The following is an 18,109-nucleotide window of genomic DNA, read 5'->3' as shown; positions in this document are numbered from 1 at the left end:
GGAAAAATTAAACATCTTCGTCTTCCTCAGCAGTGAGCCAGCGGGCAACGGCGATGGCGACGGGGACGAGCTAGGCAAAGGCGACGGCGGCGGGCAATGTTGATAGAGGCGGCGCTCCGACGGTACGCCGAGAGGGAGAAGAGAGGGAGGCCGAGAAGCTCTGCAATAGATGCTCGACCTCCCGTGCTCTGCGAGAACGAGGGAGGGCTGCGGGAATGAGAGAGGGAGCAGAGAATGAGAGAGGGCCATGGGAATGGAGACGAGAGAGGGTTGCGGAGACGAGAGAGGGCTGCAGGAATGGAGACGAGAGAGGGAGCAAAGAATGAGAGAGGGCTGCGGGAATGGAGACGAGAGAGGGTTGCGGAGACGAGAGAGGGTTGCGGGAATGGAGACGAGAGAGGGAGCAGAGAATGAGAGAGGGCTGCGGGAATGCAATGGCAGAGAGGTGTGCGGCAGAGAGAGCCCAGAGAGACAGCCCCGCGCGAGAGTCTTGGGACATGAACTCCTGAGTCATGTATGTTCATGTACATGACATGAATTTCGGCGCCCCCTAACGACACCAGGACATAAACTGCGTAATGCGCATGAAGATCATGTCCTGAGTCATGTGTACTAACCCCCCCATAGGTAACTTTGATTTCTCAATCTTCTTTGCCTCTGGAAAATTGATTCCTCAATCTTTCCACCATGTTCATCTTTCAACGTATGCAATTTTACGATTTTGGCGTTGCCGACGGAAGTCACAGGTAACTTTGATTTCCTTCAACATTATTCTTTGACCCATTATGCGAATTGCAAAATTTCTTCAACTTTGTTGTTTAAAATTTCACATCTTTCCTTCAACTTTTGTGTTTGCAATTTCTTCCAGTAATGTCACGAAATCGACCGGTATCAACCTTAGCCATTATATCTAGACCCACTATGATTTCTCTTCTCTTTCTAATTCCTCTCCTTTTGATTTCTCTCTTTGAAGAGGGTTTGTTCCAATAGATTAAACAAACAAAATTGAAAGAGAAGCACAATTTTTATCATAGGCTTGATTGCGACTAGGCTAAGGGGAGTCCTATCATAATTTGAAAATTACCCTTTCTAATTTTTCAATTTAATCGGAAATAACAACCCCAAATTTGGTTTGACCCGACAAGTAGAGTGAATCATGCCATGCGTCAGCTTCACGTTGTGAACTCCCATGACTTCGTTCTTTATGCATGCTAGTAGTCATCGTTAACCGTTGATCTCCAACTTACTTGTAAGCCTATCTCCGTCGTTGTCCCTGCATGATACGAGCCCATCGCTAGTCTTGCACTCACCGTATCATGAAGTTGGGGAGGTCTACATCTGATCACATCATAAGCGTTCTTGCCTTCTTTTGAGTTATTGTGTTGTTAATTCGTTATTATCAAGTAAGCTTTCTAACTTCTTTTATTCCTCCTTTTCAATATTTGTTATCTCTGATATGTTCTACTGAATTTCCCTTTATTAATTGTCTTATTTTGTTTACCAATGAGCTAGTACGTGTCTTGTGGTTTATTCCGCAACAACCTCGCTGATTATAAGATGATTTGTTGTATCTTGGGGACAAAATAGGTTTTCCATGTGCGTGTGAATTAGTCTTGTTTTGTGACTATTTGATTAAGCTTTCGATTTTTATGCAGGAAGGATTTAACCCTCTTTTGGTATTTGGGTGTTGCCAACTCGGGCATTGCCAATGGGAGTAAGGGAACGGAATAGATTACGTACAAACAAATTTTATGCAGTACATATTTGCAAAAACATTGGAATGTAGGTTTGATAAATTTGTAAAAACATGGGAATGGTTTGACAAATTTGTCACGGTGCTCATATACAATTTTATGTAGAGCTTATGCACAAATTTAAGTAAAATTTATGTACAATTTTATGTACAATTTATTTGACATGCCTTTTATCCAAAATTTTAAATGTAGATTGGAGCTCAAACTCGGCTCAAGCTCAATCTCTGTTAGAAATTCTTAGGCTCGACCTTGATTCTAATTTGAAGCTTGAGGGTGTTCCAGCTTGAACTCGAATTCAAAGTACTGAGATCAAGCTCATCTCGAATATATGCAGGTTCAAGCTTGGCTTGACCCGATGCCACCCATACTCACTTCCAATCCACAAACCCAATAGTGGGATTATTCCTTAGATTCTATATGTGGACAATGTGGGTGGAGGTCCACATACGAGTACTTGTTTTGATACTATGTAAAGTTAGGTCCAAGGCCCATTGCAAAATAACTAGCCAACTTAGTAAGCCTTTTTCCAACTAATAAACTCAAGATTTTTATACTCACTAATCCATGTGGAATTATTCCTTAACAGCAGCATAAGTACATAGTTGACGAAAAATGACAAGATGTGGGGGAATCATCGTTGTTTTTCTTTCTTCAACGTGGTCATCAAAAGCGAGTGTTAATCTTTTCATTGTATCACCATTCTTCAAAATTACGGTCGTGCGACCCACAAAGCTGGATCGATAACAATAGACATAACGACTTCTGCTGCAATGCCTATACCTACGACAGATCATGCACCGTTTACAATTTGGAATCCAGTCAACTCTGCAAGTGCCGCGGTCGTAAGCGCTCTTTGAAAACAGTTTATAAAAATTAACGAAGATATAAAGTATGTAAGCGAGGAAGGCTACATTCGTTTTAATTAGTGATGTCTATATCTTGTTGACATGATTCACTCATTATAATACTGGCACCTCTCGGCTTAAATATTCTTGGAAGATAACGGATTAGTCCCGTCGTATGTATTTCTCAAGATTAAGAGATAGTTTTAGATTTTGTTAATTCATATGAAACCCACTACTTTGGTTCCATGCCATGATATTCAGATTCAACTAAGAAAAAACTTACATTTTTGGGATAGCAGTTAATGCATGGCTATTAACAAAAACGAGTTTTGGAAGAGAAAATAAAATGGAGCTGATACAACAGGTTTGGAAGAAAAAAAAATCCGATCATAAGTAAATACTCAGCTTATGTAGATGTAATAGAAGTTTTTGTAGAATATAATAATGAAGAATACTATTACCGTAATTACCATTAATAAGGTGTAAACTATTTATAGAGTTACACAAAGACTTTAATTGATTAGAACTCTACAATTTGAATATATATCTAATTCAATTACTAGTTATCTTTATCTCTATCATGTCCCCTCAAGATGGAGCTACGATAGGAGAGTCTAATCTTGATCTTCAAAAAGACGAAGTGTGTTCTCGGAAGTGGTTTGGAGAGAACAACAGTTGACTAGAGTAGCGGCGGAGAAGAGCAAACAGTTGGGAAGAGCAGCGGCACTGGAGGTAGGGGTGGCATCGAGCCGAGCAGAGCCCGAACCTGCCTATGTTCGAGCCGAGCTTGATTTAAATATTTTGAGTCGAGCTTCGAGCCGAGCCTCGTCTCGAGCCTAAAATTGTTATCGTGCTCGAGCCCAAAAATTTTAACCGAGTTCGAGCTTCAACATACATTTAAAACTTTTCAAAAAATATATATCAAATAAATTGTATATAAATTTATGCATACATTTTACATAAAATTGGGCATGATCTCTACATAAAATTGGGCATAACCCATGTATATATATAATACATGTATAAGATTGGGCATGACCTCTACTTAAAATTAAGCATAATCTATGTATATGATACCTATATAAAATTCGGCATGACCTCTACTTAAAATTGGGCATAATCTATATACATAATACCTGCATAAACACTCCATAAACACTCCATAAAATTGTCTATACATTCTATATACACTCCATGAAATTATTTATACACTCCATAAAATAGTTTAAACACTCCATACATTGCATAACATTACGAATAAACTCCATAAAATAGTTTAAACACTCCATACATTGCATAACATTACGAATAAACTCCATACAATAATCAAACACAAAAAAATTAAATGAAATATCACTATCAATTTACAATCACCCAAATAAAAACTATAAATCCATTATAAATTTACAAACTATAGTTGTTTCTCTTCTTGCTAGAAAATAATATACGTCCCTGAATGTCCCTGCATGAGCAAAATCTCCACCTATGACAAAAAGAAAAAAAATAAAATTTGTTATTGTCAGATAAAAAAATACTCTTCTACTACTAGGTACTTAATGTTGTTAAAAATATTCAAACTACCATGATGAGAAAAACATGAAAAATCATGTAGCTGGTAGCATTATCTCTACACTCTTCTTCTCAGGCTGTAATCATAAAACAAAATTTTAATAAAAACTACTAAAAAATACTAAAAAATATCATAATAAACAATTAATAAAAGAAATTGACCTTTTGATTTTTCTTTACACCGTTAAGAGCCCGAACCCAATCACTGCCACAAATCAAAGCTTGAACTGTATTTGGTGCAAGGAAGAACAATATGAGTCTATTACTAAATGTAGACTTTGAAACTACTGCGGATATGAGAATTATGAGGGGTTAGTCAACAAACTTAGAATTTGAAGTTCATCTTTATCTCCTGCTTCAAATTCATTTCATTTATCTACATGAAATTCAATTTCAAACTTGGTATTAGTGTGGACAAGTTCATGTACATTGGAAAACAGTTTCCAGTGTTAGTGTCCCAAAATGAGAAAAATATAAAAAACAAGAAAATAAATAACTTATAATAGTATACTTAATTAAAACATAAAACTTAAACCCCAAATTAGGTCAAACAAACATGATTACAACACGAATAAGTAAATTAATGTATAATTAATTAAATTAGATATTATATTATTTAATGATTGCAGTTTATTATACATTAATACAATAATTGCGTGAGCCAATTAACTGTGCACATGATTAATTATAAAAAAATAATTAAATAAACAAAAAATTTGATCAAATGCTAACGTTAACACACTATATTTTTACGTATTATTGCATCGTCATGAGGAAAACAGTACTAGAGGCGGTTAGGGCTGACAAAATTGCATCCTCCAGTGGAAAAACAGGCTGAGAATAGGATTTGCAAGTTTTTTTTTTTAATAAAAAAATCTCAAGTTCAAAACTTGCATGTGTGAACTGCACGTGCGAGTTCGCACGCTGCGGGACGGAGCGTCGAGGGGGGAAATTATTCGGGGGGGGGGGTTTGTGTTGTTCCGGCGAGAGCGGTGGTCGGTTGGTCTGACGGCGGCAGCAGGCGGTAGTAGGTGGGTGACGATGACGGGAGGGGGTTCGGAGCAGCTGCCCTAGTTGGGGAACGACGAGGCGATGACGACGCTACGGGAGTCGACAATGACGACGATGAGAGGCAGAGAAGGCGATGCGCGGGGGGAAGGTTTAGGTGCGGCGGCGGCGAGAGGGAGAAGGGAGATGGAGGCCGAGAGAGGGAGAAAACAATTTCGGAGGAAGAAGAGAGAAGGGAAGGAGGAGACCAAGAGAGCGAGAGCGCCAGAGAGAGACACAAAAAAAAAATTCGGGAGATGGCAGACTGCCGAAAATTTCCCAAATCCCCCCGAATCCACCGCTCGTTAAATTAACGAGCCGGCTCGCGAGCTGTAGAGCAGAATCTGGTTTTTGTTGAGCTCAGCTTGTTAATTTAAATGAGTCGATTTCGGATCTCGAGCTCGAGAGGTATCGACTCGAACCGAGCCGAACTCGAGCCTCTCCCTTGCCGGCTCGGTTCGAAGCCACCCCTAACTGGAGGCGGCTGGGCCAGACAGGAATTACATCGTTTGGAGGAAGAGTAGTGGCATTGAAGGCGGTTGGGGCGAACGGAATCGCATCGTCTGGCTGAAGTGCAGCGGCACTGGAAGTGGTTGGGGCAGATAGAATCACATCGTCCAGAGGAAGATCAGCGGCTGGGGCGGATGAAATCTCATCGTCCGGATAGGAAGAAGATGCTCTGCAGTGAGAGATTTTTTTATTTTTTATTCTAAAAAAAAATCACACGTGCCAAACTCACACGAGTGAACTTCACATGTGAGTTCGCACGTTGTGCGGGACAGGGTGTCGAGGTGGGGGGGGGGTATGGGTGGCGACAATGGGCTGTAGCTACAGAGGCTGCTTCCGATAAGGATTTCCAATGACGGCAGATAAGCTCTGATATCATGTAAAGTTGGGTCCAAGGCCTATCCCAAAATGACTAGTCATATAGGAAACCTCTTCTGCCAACTAATAAATTCAAGATATTTGATCTCATTAATCCATGTGGGATTATTCCTTAACACTCCCCCTCACTGTAAGCACATGGATAATTTGGGTGGAGGGTTCACAGACGAGTACTTGCTGTGATACAATGTGGAATAAAATAAAGAAGAATAATATTACCATAATTATCATTGATTAGGTGTAAACTATTTATAGAGTTACACAGAGAATGTAGGTGATTAGAACTCTACAATTTGAGTCTGTCTCTAATTCAATCATTAACTATCTTTATCTCTATCATTATCTTTATATCTATAACTATTTTTATCTTTATCTCTATCAGTTTACACATTTTAAAAAGACACTTAAAAGTAAGAATCCAAAAACGACTCTTTATAGTTTAAGTTTTAGGGATATAATTATAATTTTATAGTTTAATTCATCTATAAAGTGAGCTTCGAGGGGAGGGTTAGGACATAAGTCCGTAACCTCATTCTTCCTCCTGTTTTAATTATTCCCTTGATAATTTATATTAGTTAAAAAATAAAATTATAAATTTGATTTTTATGTTATTTCATGATAGCAAATTTAGCCTAAAAATCTAATCTTTAACACATGACTAAAACAACTTATCGTTAATTTCGTTTTAAAAAGGAGGGAGATCTCCCATTTTAGCTACCAACACCACTACATGATTAAAAATGAGACTTTTAGGGTTTTACCCAATTTTTTAAACACAATTAGACAAATGACAAACTTTTCAACTTATTTAGAAAAATACCTAAATTTGACCGGTCAACTGCATATGTGTACTATGAAAAGTGACATATAAGCTTTGACTGATTATGTATCGCCATGTCATCATAACACATCAACACTCGTTGAGTCGAATCAATTGACACATCATCGTACATGTAGGATGCCATGTCATTAAATTCTTTTATACACCATCAAGCCATGTCATCACGTGCCACATAAGCCTTTAAGTGTATCGATAAATTTGATTTTTAAGCTCTAAAATTATTTTAAAATTTATAAATATTTTAAATCGATAATAAAAGGTACTACATGGATGATGGCATGGTTTATCATGTTATATCTTAAACTAAGGGTTTTTGTGTCATTTAATGACATGACATCTTACATTGGTTATGACGTTTCTGGAAATTGACGTGTCATTGGACTCATTGAGTACTGATGTGTAGTGCTTTCGTGGCGACACATGATTGGTCAAATCATACGAGCAACTTTTGACCAAACACATATGCACTTGACGGGTCAAAGTTAGGTATTTTTCAAAATAAGTTCAAAATTTCGTGTAATTATGTTTAAAAAGTTGGGTACAAACCTAAACGTCCCATTAAAAAATTACAAGAAAGCCTTTTGGGATCATTGTAAAATGATTGCACCATTTGAGGTGAACTACTTTTTACTCTCCTATGTTTGCCATCGCATTTGAACGAAACACTAACAGTAGAGAGAGAGAGAGAGAGAGAGAGAGAGAGAGAGAGAGAGAGAGAGAGATTCGCAAAAAGGAATGTGTCAATTCTATCTTTCTATTGTACGAGTAATATTCCATCACAAAAAAAAAATTTGGGAGATGGCAGACTGCCGAAAATTTCCCAAATCCCCCCGAATCCGCCTCTCGTTAAATTAACTAGCCGGCTCGCGAGCCGTCGAGCCGAATCTAGTTTTGACCGAGCTCGGCTCGTTAATTTAAACGAGCCGATTTCGGATCTCGAGCTCGAGATATCGAATCGAACCGAGCTGAACTCGAGCTGCTCGCAAGCCGGCTAGGTTCGAAGCCACCCCTAACTGGAGGCGGCTGGGCCGGACGGGAATTACATCGTTTGGAGGAAGAGTAGCGGCATTGAAGGCGGCTGGGGCGGACGGAATCGTATCATCTGGCGGAAGAGTAGAGACACTAGAGGGGGCTGGGGCAGATAGAATCACATCGTCCAGAGGAAGAGCAACTGGGTTGGACGGAATTGCATCGCCCGATGGAAGATCAGTGGCTGGGACGGACGAAATTTTATCGTTCGGATAGGAAGAAGACGCTCTACAGTGAAAGATTTTTTTATTTTTTGTTCTTCAAAAAAAAAATCAGATGTGTGAAATTTACACGAGTGAACTTCACCTGCGAGTTCGCACGCTGTGCCGGACATGGTGTCGAGGGGGGAGGGAAGAACTATGTGCAGTTGACCATGTGGGCGGAGGGGCGAATGGCGGTGATGGCACCAACGAGACTGAACTGTGATGACAGGAGACCGTAGGGAGCACGAGAGGGGGGGGGGGGGGGGGGGGGGGGGGGGGGGTGGTATGGGTGGCGACAGTGGGCTATAGGTACTGAGGCTGCTTCTGATATCATGTAAAGTTGGGTCCTAGGCCTAGCCCAAATTGACTAGTCACATAGGAAACCTCTTCTACTAACTAATAAACTCAAAATATTTGATCTCACTAATCTATGTGGGATTATTCTTTAACACTCCCCCTCACGTGTAGGTACTTGGATAATTTGGGTGGAATGTCCACATACGAGTACTTGCTGTGATACAATGTAGAATATAATAATGAAGACTAATATTGCCATAATTATCATTAATAAGGTGTAAACTATTTATAGAGTTACACAAAGACTGTAGGTGATTAGAACTCTACAATTTGAGTCTGTCTCTAATTCAATCATTATCTATCTTTATCTCTATCAGTTCACACATTTTAAAAAGACACTTAAAAGTAAGAATCCAAAAACGACTCTTTATAGTTTAAGTTTTAGGGATATAATTATAATTTTATAGTTTAATTCATCTATAAATTGAGCTTCAGGGGGAGGGTTAGGACATAAGTCCATAACCTCATTCTTCCTCTTGTTTTAATTATTCCCTTGATAATTTATATTATGTTCAAAAATTCAATTATAAATTTGATTTTTAATTTATTTCATGATAACAAATTTAGCCTAAAAATCTAATCTTTAACACCTGACTAAAAAAACTTATCGTTAATTTCTTTTAAAAAAGGAGGGAGATCTCCCATTTTAGCTACCAACACCACTACATGATTAAAAAAGAGACTTTTAGGGTTTTACCCAATTTTTTAAACATAGTCAGACAAATGACAAACTTTTCAACTTATTTAGAAAAATACCTAAATTTAACCGGTCAATTGCATATGTGTACATTGAAAAGTGACACGTAAACTTTGACTGGTTACGTATCGCCATGTCATCATAACACATCAACACTCGTTGAGTCGAACGACACGTCAATTGACACTTCATCGCACATGTAGGATGCCATGTCATTAAATTCTTTGATACACCATCATGCCATGTCATCACGTGCCACATAAGCCTTTAAGTATAATGATAAATTTAATTTTTAAGCTTTAAAATAATTTTTAAAATTTATAAATATTTTAAATTGATAATAAAAGGTACTGGCTGGATGATGGCGTAGTTTGTCATGTTATATATTAAACTAAGGGTTTTTGTGTCATTTAATAACATGACATCTTATATTGGTGATGACGTTTCTGGAAATTAAGGTGTCATTGGACTCACAGAGTACTGATGTGTCGTGCTTTCATGGCGACACATGATTGGTCAAATCTTACACACACATATGCAGTTGACGGGTGAACGTGTCATAGTCAGGTACTTTTTAAAATAAGTTCAAAATTTGGTGTAATTTTGTTTAAAAAGTTGGGTACAAACCTAAACGTCCTATTAAAAAATTACAAGAAAGCCTTTTGGGATCATTGTAATATGATTGCAAGAAGAGAGAGAGAGAGAGAGAGATTCGCAAAAAAGAATGTGTCAATCCTATCTTTTTATTGTACGAGTAATATTCCATCACAAAAAAAATCTTATTTAATGTACAGGAGAGTTGCGACTAATCTGCTCCCGGCGGTGGTGGTAAATTTCCGGCAGGTGCTCGTCGAACATCGGTCGCTCCAGCTGTATCCAGCGTCCGTCGTGTTTCATCACCAGCCCCTTGTTCTCCTCCTGCCTCCACCGTGGTGGCACATGGCTTTCATCTTTCAGGAAGTCGCTGGCTTTGTTCACCAATGCTGGGTCTCTCCCACTTGAGAGGAAGAAACTTTGGCCCTTGCCATGGTACCTGTTCCCAACACCAAGATCATGCTTCAGAAGCTTAACATGATTTAAAGAGAATTACATCAATGAACAAAACAGCAGTCACAATATTTGTGGAGAAGAAAAGACTTACCCATCAAGCAAGTGTAAGTGAGCTTCCAGATTATGGAAACAAGATAGATCCAGTGTGCTCTTCAAGAAGGGTGAATTCTTGTGATCCAGAGGAAGCTCCACTCCCACATGGGAGTAACTCCAATATGGCAGCCACTGTCCCAACTTCTTGAGGATCTCAGGCACAGACTTATTGACTAATACCCCTGGCACTTTTGGAACTAGGTCATGAACGTTCACCACCCTCAACACCTTCACCCCCAGCCCCTCTATCCGTTCCTTGAACCGGCTGTTGCCTACCCTCGGCGCAGAGAAGGAGAAGACGCAAATCGGAATCGGCCGTCCATCCGTAGTCACGTTCAGGCCCATCTCAGCTACGTCGAAGGCACTCAACAAGGCTAATGCACCCCCCAAGCTGTGGCCGGTGAAGGTGATGCTTATTTCCTCATCTTTGTAGCGATCCACCAACGTCGCCACTTCAGTCAAGATCCGCTCCCTTGCCGAGTAAGTGCATAAACTGCCGCCCTGAACCTTATCACAGTACAGATTGATGAAGCCGGATTCAACTTTGACATGAGGATTAGGGCACGGTATACCCTCCGAGGAGGCTGGCACCAGAAAGTCCGTCAGGTTAGCCAGCCACTCCAACTGTGTCGCAGTGCCTCGCCAAGCGACCGTGATGTCACGGCGACCGATACGTTTCGACGTCTCATCGGTGGAGACGGCCACATAGCCCATCCAATTGGCGTTGGCGTTCCAATCATCGGCACCCAGGGGCTTGGTGAAGAAGTTGGGGAGCTGGAGGTTGATGGTGGCGTAGAGATACCGAGTCACCTCGTACCCCGACTCGCCCATGCCGAGGCACTTAAAGAAGTTGCTGCGATCGTACTTGCAGCTTCCACAGTACTTAGAGTAGGATTCATTGTCGAAGGCATCGTAGCAAGCCTGAGCCATCTCCCCATACCGGATGAGCTCCGTACGTAAAAGTGGGTCCATCGGATCCAGCAAGCCGGCCCAGTCATTTCGACCGTTGATCACTCGCCAGGAGTCGGATAAACTACCTTGGGATCGATCGTTTCCTGTTGCAGCTTCAACTTCAGCCATGGCGTTGGAGAGTTTCAAAAGAAGCAAAGTCGGAGAGTTTCAAAAGAAGCAAAGTGGGAGAGAAAAAGAGCGGAATGAAGTCATCCATGAAATGAATATGTATTTATAGTATCAGTAGTGGAATGAGTTTTAAGTAAGAATATTCTTCCATGGAAACGCGTCAGGATGACCTGAACGAGTCATCAGTTCCCTCCTCGCCTTCGTATTTGGAAAAGTAGTACTAAATATTTCTAGTTCAAATAGGGAGAGTAGGGAGAGTTGGACTAAATATTTCTTGTTCAAATAGTGAGTCAGATTTAGTCATTATTACGACTCAGAAATTTACCTCGGCGACGTCTCCAAGATTGTGGAGAAACGATCCTGGAAGAGGGTCAATGTTTTTTTTTTATCGATGGATCTTAACCATCGAATCGGGTGGTTGCACCCTTCTACGAGCTTTCTGGAGTGACGGGGAAAGTCGTGGAGGTCAATCACAGGAATGGCTACCATAGGCGCCAAAGACCGAGCAAGATCCAACTTGGGAATTTAATACGTCTTCTCTCACTGACATAATTCAACCAACACGCCAAGTGTAAAACTAGTGATTGAGAGGCTGGATTGACCGGCTAAAATGGTCTTCATTTAAAATACGTGGAAAAGTGCTTTTATATTGTTGACCCTTTCTACTAAATAATTATTATTTAAATTTTAATAATACATTCATTTACCGTTTGCATGAAATAGTCATATAAATTATATATTTTAAATTAAAAATTATATTTATTCGATTAAAACTTTTATTTGCGTGTGTATTAATTTAATTAAAATAAAATTTATTATAACTTAATTTTGAAGTAATATATTGAAATCATTTAGACATTAATCATATAAACAAGAAATAAATTTAATTTAACTTCAATTTAAGTAATATGTTCTATTTAACTCTATGTAAGAACGATATTCCTCCTGACTAGGGCTGGTATCGAATTGAGCTGGCCGGTTGCGAATCGAGCTCTATTCAGCACCAACTTGGTTCGGTTTCAATAAACTTGATCTCGAAATGAATTCGAGATTAGGATTCGGGTTTGTTTCAATAAACGAGCCGAACTCGAACGAGTGGTGGTTTTGTTTGCGAGCTCGCAAGCCCAACTTGTTTACTTAAACCAACATGAGTCGATTTCTAGTCTTTACCTTCGGGAATATCCAAAACAGATGAGGCGTTTTGAGTTCCGATGGAAGAATGGGGCAGCCATGCCACATTTCTTCTTCTTTGCCTCCCAAAAATCGATTCCTCAACCTTTCCACCATGTTCATCTTCCTACGTATGCAATTTTACAATTTGGGCGTTGCTGACAAAAGTTATAGGTAACTTTGATTTCCTTCAACATTATTCTTTGGCCTGTTATGCGAATTGCAAAATTTCTTCAACTTTGTTGTTTAAAATTTTACATCTTTCCTTCAACTTTTGTGTTTGCAATTTCTTCCAGCAAAGTCACGAAATCGACCGGTATCAACCTTACCCATTATATCTCGGCCCACTATGATTTCTCTTCTCTTTCTAATTCCTCTCCTTTTGATTTCTCTCTTTGAAGAGGGTTTGGTCCTATAGATTAAACAAACAGAATTGAAAGAGAAGCACCAATTTTATCATAGGCTTGATTGCGACTAGGCTAAGGGGAGTCCTATCATAATTTGAAAATTACCCTTTCTAATTTTTCAATTTAATCGGAAATAATTTCCCCAAATTTGGTTTGACCCGACATGTAGAGCGAATCTTGCCATGTGTCAGCTTCATGTTGTGAACTCCCATGACTTCGTTCTTCATGCATGCTAGTATTCATCGTTAACCGTTGATCTCCAACTTACTTGTAAGCCTATCTCTATCGTTATCCCTGCATGATACGAGCCCATCGCTCGTCTTCCACTCACCGCAACATGAAGTTGGGGAGGTCTACATCTGATCACATCATAAGCGTTCTCGCCTTTATTTGAGTTATTGTGTCGTTAATTCGTTATTATCAGGTAAGCTTTCTAACTTCTTTTATTCCTCTTTTTCAATATTTTTTATCTCTGATATGTTCTACTAAATTTTCCTTTATTAATTGTCCTATTTTGTTTACCAATGAACTAGTGTGTGTCTTGTGGTTTATTCCGCAACATCCTCGCTGATTATAAGATGATTTGTTGTATCTCTGGGACTAAATAGGTTTTCCATGTGCGTGTGAATTAGTCTTGTTTTGTGACTATTTGACTAAGCTTTCGATTTTTATGCAAAAAGGATTTAACTCCCTTTTGGTATTTGGGTGTTGCCAACTCGGGCATTGTCGAAGGGAGTTAGGGAACGGAATAGATTACGTACAAACAAATTTTATGCAGTACATATTTGCAAAAACATTGGAATGTAGGTTTGATAAATTTGTTAAAACATGGGAAAGGTTTGACAAATTTTTCACGGTGCTCATATAAAATTTTATGTAGAGGTTATGCACAAATTTAAGTAAATTTTTTGTATAATTTTATGTACAATTTATTTGACATGTCTTTTATTAAAAATTTTAAATGTAGATTGGAGCTCAAACTCGGCTCTAGTTGTCTCTGTTATAAATCCTTACGCTCGACCTCGATTCTAATTTTAAGCTCGAGGGTGTTCAAGCTTGAACTCGAATTCAAAGTATTGAGATCAAGCTCATCTCGAATATATGTAGGTTCAAACTTGGTTCGACCAGATGCTACCCATTCTCACTTCCAATCCACAAACCCAACAGTGGGATTATTCCTTAGATTCTACATGTGGATAATTTGGGTGGAGAACCATATACGAGTACTTGCTTTGATACCATGTAAAGTTAGGTCCAAAGCCCATCGCAAAATAACTAACCAACTTAGTAAGCCTTTTTCCAACTAATAAACTCAAGATTTTTATACTCACTAATCCATGTGGAATTATTCCTTAACAGCAGCATATGTACAGAGCTGAAGAACATGACAAGATCTGGGGGAGTCGACGTTGTTTTTCTTTCCTCAACATGGTCATCGAAAGCGAGTGTTAATCTTTTCATTGTATCACCATTCTTCAAAATTATGGTTGCGACCCACAAAGTTGGAGCGATAACAAGAGACATGAGAACTTTTGCCACAATGCATGTACCGACGACAGATCATGCATGTACCTACGACAGATCATGCACCGTTTACGATTTGGAATCCAATCAACTCTGCAAGTGCCGCGGTCGTAAGTGCTCCTTGAAAACAGTATATAAAAATTAACGAAGATATAAAGTATGTAAGCGAGGAAAGGCTACATTCGTTTTAATGTCTATATCTTGTTGACATGATTCACTCATTATAATACTTGCACCTCTCGGCTTAAATATTCTTGGAAGATAACGGATTAGTCCCGTCGTATGTATTTCTCAAGATTATGAGATGGTTTTAGATTATGTTAATTCATATGAAACCCACTACTTTGGTTCCATGCCATGATATTCAGATTCAACTAAGAAAAAACTTACATTCTTGCGATAGCAGTTAATGCATGGCTATTAACAAAAACGAGTTCTAGAAGAGAAAATAAAATGGAGCTGATGCAGCAGGTTTGGAAGAAGAAAAAAAATCCGATCATAATTAAATACTCAGCTTATGCAGATGTAATAGAAGTTTTTGTAGAATATAATAATGAAGAATACTATTACCGTAATTATCATTTATAAGGTGTAAATTATTTATAGAGTTACACAAAAACTATAGGTGATCAGAACTCTACAATTTGAATATGTATCTAATTCAATTACTAGTTATCTTTATCTCTATCATGCCCCCGCAAGAAGGAGCTACGATAGGAGAGTCTAATCTTGATCTTCAAAAAGACGAAGTGTGTTCTCGGAAGTGGTTTGAAGAGAACAACATTTGACTAGAGTAGCGGCGGAGAAGAGCAAACAGTCGGGAAGAGCAGCAACACTGGAGGTAGGGGTGGCATCGAGCCGAGCCGAGCCGGAACCTGCCTATGTTCGAGTTGAGCTTCAAGCCGAGCCTCTTCTCGAGCTTAAAATTGTTATCGAGCTCGAGCCCAAAATTTTTTACCGAGTTTGAGCCGAGCTTCGAGCTTCAACATACATTTAATACTTTTCAAAAAAATATATATCAAATAAATTATATATAAAATTATGAATACATTTTACATAAAATTGGGCATTACCTATATATATATATATATATATATATATTATACATGTATAAGATTGGGCATGACCTCTACTTAAAATTGAGCATAATCTATGTATATGATACCTATATAAAATTCGGCATGACCACTACTTAAAATTGGGCATAATCTATATACATAATACCTGGATAAACACTCCATAAACACTCAATAAAATTGTCTATACATTCCATAAACACTCCATGAAATTATTTATACACTCCATAAAATAGTCTTAACACTCCATATATTGCATAACAAACGAGTAAACTCCATAAAATAATCAAACACAACAAAATTAAATGAAATATCACTATCAATTTATAATCACCCAAATAAAAAATATAAATCCATTATAAATTTACAAACTATAGTTGTTTCTCTTCATGCTAGAAAATAATATACGTCCTTGCATGAGAAAAATCTCCACCTATGACAAAAACTAAAAAATAAAATTAGTTATTGTCAGATAAAAAAATACTCTTCCACTACTAGTTACTTAATGTCATTAAAAATATTAAAATTACCATGATGAGAAAAACATGAAAAATCATATAGCTAGTAGTATTATCTCTACACTCTTCTTCTCAGGCTGTAATCATAAAATAAAATTTTAATAAATAAAACTAAAAAATATCTTAATAAATAATTAATCAAAGAAATTGACCTTTTGCCCGAACCCAATCACTGCCACAAATCAAAGCTTGAACTGTATTTGGTGAAAGGAAGAACGATATGAGTCTATTACTAAATGTAGACTTTGAAACTACTATGGATATGAGAATTATAAGGGGGGGTTAGTCAACAAACTTAAAATTTGAAGTTCATCTTTATCTCATGCTTTAAATTCATTTCATTCATCTACATGGAATTCAATTTCAAACATGGTATTAGTGTGGACAAGTTCATGTACACTGGAAAACGGTTTCCAGTGTTAGTGTCCCAAAATGAGAAAAATATAAAAAACAAGAAAATAAATAACTTATAATAGTATACTTAATTAAAACAAAATACTTAAACCCCAAATTAGGTAAAACAAACATTATTACAACATGAATAAGTAATTTAATGTAAGTATAATTAAAATAAATTAATTAAATTAGATATTATATTATTTATTGATTACAGTTTATTATACATTAATATAATAATTATGTGAGCCAAGGATTTGCATGTTTTTTTTAATAAAAAAATCGCAAGTATGAAACTCGCATGTGTGAACTGCACGTGCGAGTTCGCACGCTGTGCGGGACGGAGCGTCGAAGGGGGAAATAATTTCCCCCCTCAACTTAGGTATCAGGGGGGTTCTGTGCCGTTCTGGCGAGAGCGGTGGCCGGCTAATCTGACGGTGGCAGCAGGCGGTAGTAGGGGGGTGATGACGACGGGAGAGGGTTCAGAGCAGCTGCTTTAGCTGGGGTATGACGAGGCGAGGGCGACGCTACGGGAGTCGACGATGACGATGATGAGAAGCAGAGAAGGCGATGCGCTGGGGGAAGGATTAGGTGCGGCGGCGGCAAGAGGGAGAAGGGAGATGGAGGCCGAGAGAGTGAGAAAAAAATTTCGGAGGAAGAAGAGAGAAGGGAAGGAGGAGACCAAGAGAGCGAGAGCACAGGAGAGAGACCGAAAAAAAAATTTGGGGGATGGCAGACTGCTGAAAATTTTCTAAATCCCCCCGAATCCGCCGCTCATTAAATTAATGAGTTGGCTCGCGAGCCGTCGAGCCAAATCTGGCTTTGGTCGAGCTCGGCTCGAGCTCGAGAGATAACGAATCGAACCGAGTCGGCTTGGTTTGAAGCCACCCCTAACAGGAGGCGGTTGGGCCGGACGGGAATTATTTGGAGGAAGAGTAGCGGCAGGGGCAGACGGAATAGCATCATCTGGCGGAAGAGCAGCGACACTGGAGACGGCTGGGGCAGATAGAATCACATTGTCTAGAGGAAGAGCAGCTAGATTGGACTGAATTGCATCGCCCGGTGGAAGATCAGCGGTTGGGGCGAACGAAATCTTATCGTCCGGATAGGAAGAAGTCGCTCTACAACAAGAGCGAGTTTGCACGTTGTGCAGGACGGGGGGCGCAGGGATGAACTATGTGCAGTCGACCGTGTGGCCGGAGGGGCGAATGGCGGTGATGGCACCGGCGTGACTGAATTGAGACGACAGGAAATCGTAGGAAGCGCGAGGGGGGGGGGGGGGGGTATGGGTGGCGACAGTGAGCTGTAGCTACAGAGGCTGCTTCCGATAAGGATTTCCAATGACGACAAATAAGCTCTGATATCATGTAAAGTTGGGTCCAAGACCTATCCCAAAATGACTAGTCACATAGGAAACCTCTTCTGCCAACTAATAAACTCAAGATATTTGATCTCACTAATCCATGTGAGACTATTCCTTAACACTCCCATTCACGTGTAGGCACTTGGATAATTTGGGTGGAATGTCCACATACGAGTACTTGTTGTGATACAATGTAGAATATAAT

The 18,109-nt window shown here is 39.2% G+C and overlaps 1 protein-coding gene across 1 annotated transcript; it reads right to left on the bottom strand.

Annotated features, from left to right (window-relative positions):
• Positions 1-10,010: 10,010 nt before the first annotated feature.
• LOC137935440 (phospholipase A1-Igamma1, chloroplastic-like) lies at positions 10,011-11,450 on the bottom strand. Its single transcript, XM_068780091.1, has 2 exons — positions 10,369-11,450; positions 10,011-10,260 (listed from the first exon to the last, which is right to left on the bottom strand). Exons 1-2 carry the CDS (start codon positions 11,448-11,450, stop codon positions 10,011-10,013), a joined length of 1,332 nt encoding a protein of 443 aa, XP_068636192.1.
• Positions 11,451-18,109: the final 6,659 nt, after the last annotated feature.

The sequence above is a fragment of the Aristolochia californica genome, unplaced genomic scaffold (assembly GCF_029961685.1).
Source record: "Aristolochia californica isolate CCGP_79_NKW_82.1479 unplaced genomic scaffold, dmAriCali1.0.hap1 SCAF_6, whole genome shotgun sequence".
In the NCBI taxonomy this organism is placed as follows: domain Eukaryota; kingdom Viridiplantae; phylum Streptophyta; class Magnoliopsida; order Piperales; family Aristolochiaceae; genus Aristolochia; species Aristolochia californica.
Note: the sequence above shows the minus strand (reverse complement) of the source record. Positions and strands in the feature narration are given on the sequence as shown.

Bases quoted from the DNA above. Each gene is read 5' to 3' on its own strand.
- LOC137935440 (XM_068780091.1), bottom strand. From the start codon at position 11,450: ATGGCTGAAGTTGAAGCTGCAACAGGAAACGATCGATCCCAAGGTAGT. The intron at 10,261-10,368 runs GTAAGTCTTTTC...TGTTGGGAACAG, and splicing joins CACTTACACTTGCTTGATGG to GTACCATGGCAAGGGCCAAA.